Consider the following 1,606-nt stretch of genomic DNA (forward strand, 5'->3'; position numbering starts at 1 on the left):
GATAAGAAGCCTTATTACCTATTATGGCTATCCCAAGTGTTGTTGAGTCAACCAGTGCGGGTGTTACTACTAACATGGTGGAGAACCCGCTGGCTGAGCTCCTTGAAGTCCTCGGTATTGCTGAACCCTCACTACTACTATGGTTATCTGCCGCTGAGTTAGAGACTGCCATGGAAGGCCAACCTCTTAGTAAGAAGGTCTATCTACGACGTACCTTCTTCACCTATATAGACGCCGAAGGCCGTAACTCTCAAGCTGCAAGCCTCTCTCGAAGGCCAGCAAACACAGTACATCCACAGCAGGTTACATCTTCTGCTGCCACTGTGCAGGTCTACCCTCAAGGAGTGCCCCAGGCCCCTCTCATGCAAGGTCAACAACACCCTTCTAACAACGACATCACCAACGTGGCGTATTGGTGTGATCTATCCCACAACTATGATAAGGAGAAGGCGCTTGATACAACGAAGGCCATCAATGCTGTTTCCCATATCAAGTGCCCCGACAACAAACAGTACAAGGGAAACTCTGATAACAGGAGTATCAACTACTTCCTGAGTCTTATCCGCTGCGAAGCAAAACAAACAGCGCTGGGCCCTCGATTATCGTACATCTACCTATCCAATTGTCTTAGCCAGTCGGTCAAGAGGAACTTACAGATCCACTTGGAAACTACTATGGACCCCACTCTCTACTTGAACGACTATGTTCTGACACTATCACAAGCACTTGGCTACCTTCAACATAAGTACTCTCTGTCGAATTCACATGCGGAAGTCATGAGATACTTCTCTGACGTCAAGATGGACAATGGTGACATCAACATTTACGATTACCTCGACCGTATCGAATCTGCTGTTGCTATGTGTGCGAGTGTTGGCCTCCATCTACAACCCAGTCAAGTCAACCTACACTATCGTGAAGGCCTCCATCCCACTCTGAGGAAGACTGCAGACGAGAACTACGCGGCCATCGATGATGTCCAACAGCTTACGCAAGCCCTACGTAGCCATATCCGCTGCAATCCTAAGCTCTACATCAGCATTGCTGATTCAGCAATACTAATTCAAACAAGGCACCTCCGGTATCAACTGCTACCCCAACTAAGGCTCCTAATCCCAAGCTGCCTAGGCTTGAAGACCCCGAGACTCTCAAACTCTGTCGAGAGCAAGGGATATGCTTGGCCTGGACAGCTCGCAGGCAGTGCCGCTATGCTGATGATTGCAAGTACAAGCATAGTGACGTAGCCCGTTTACTACAACACCAAAAAGATGACTATCACCTGCCTCCTGGTTCTGACATGGTCTTAAGGTCTACTTTCTGTGCCGACAACAACTTCTTCATCGTTGGTGACACTGGCTGTACAAGATCTATTATATCTTGGCGACTTGCGACGGCCTTACTACAGCACTATCCTGACGGCCAACTCATTCCTTGTAAGCTCTCTTTTGATACTGCAACTACAACTCGATCTATGAGTTCACTCTACCAGCTCAAGATCAACTTTCCCATCTGCGATGGAAACCATCAAGTCTCAACATTCACATGGTCGCCGTCTATCATGATGATAGTATCATCAACGACGGACTACTACTTCACTCTGATGGAC

At 47.9% G+C, this 1,606-nt stretch overlaps 1 protein-coding gene across 1 annotated transcript; it reads left to right on the forward strand.

The window, feature by feature from the left end:
- Positions 1–170: 170 nt before the first annotated feature.
- Pmar_PMAR007026 (hypothetical protein) lies at positions 171–1,244 on the forward strand (the record flags this gene model as incomplete). Its single annotated transcript, XM_002771071.1, has 1 exon — positions 171–1,244. One exon carries the CDS (start codon positions 171–173, stop codon positions 1,242–1,244), a length of 1,074 nt encoding a protein of 357 aa, XP_002771117.1.
- Positions 1,245–1,606: the final 362 nt, after the last annotated feature.

Source organism: Perkinsus marinus, assembly GCF_000006405.1.
Source record: "Perkinsus marinus ATCC 50983 genomic scaffold scf_1104296963960, whole genome shotgun sequence".
NCBI lineage: Eukaryota > Perkinsozoa > Perkinsida > Perkinsidae > Perkinsus > Perkinsus marinus.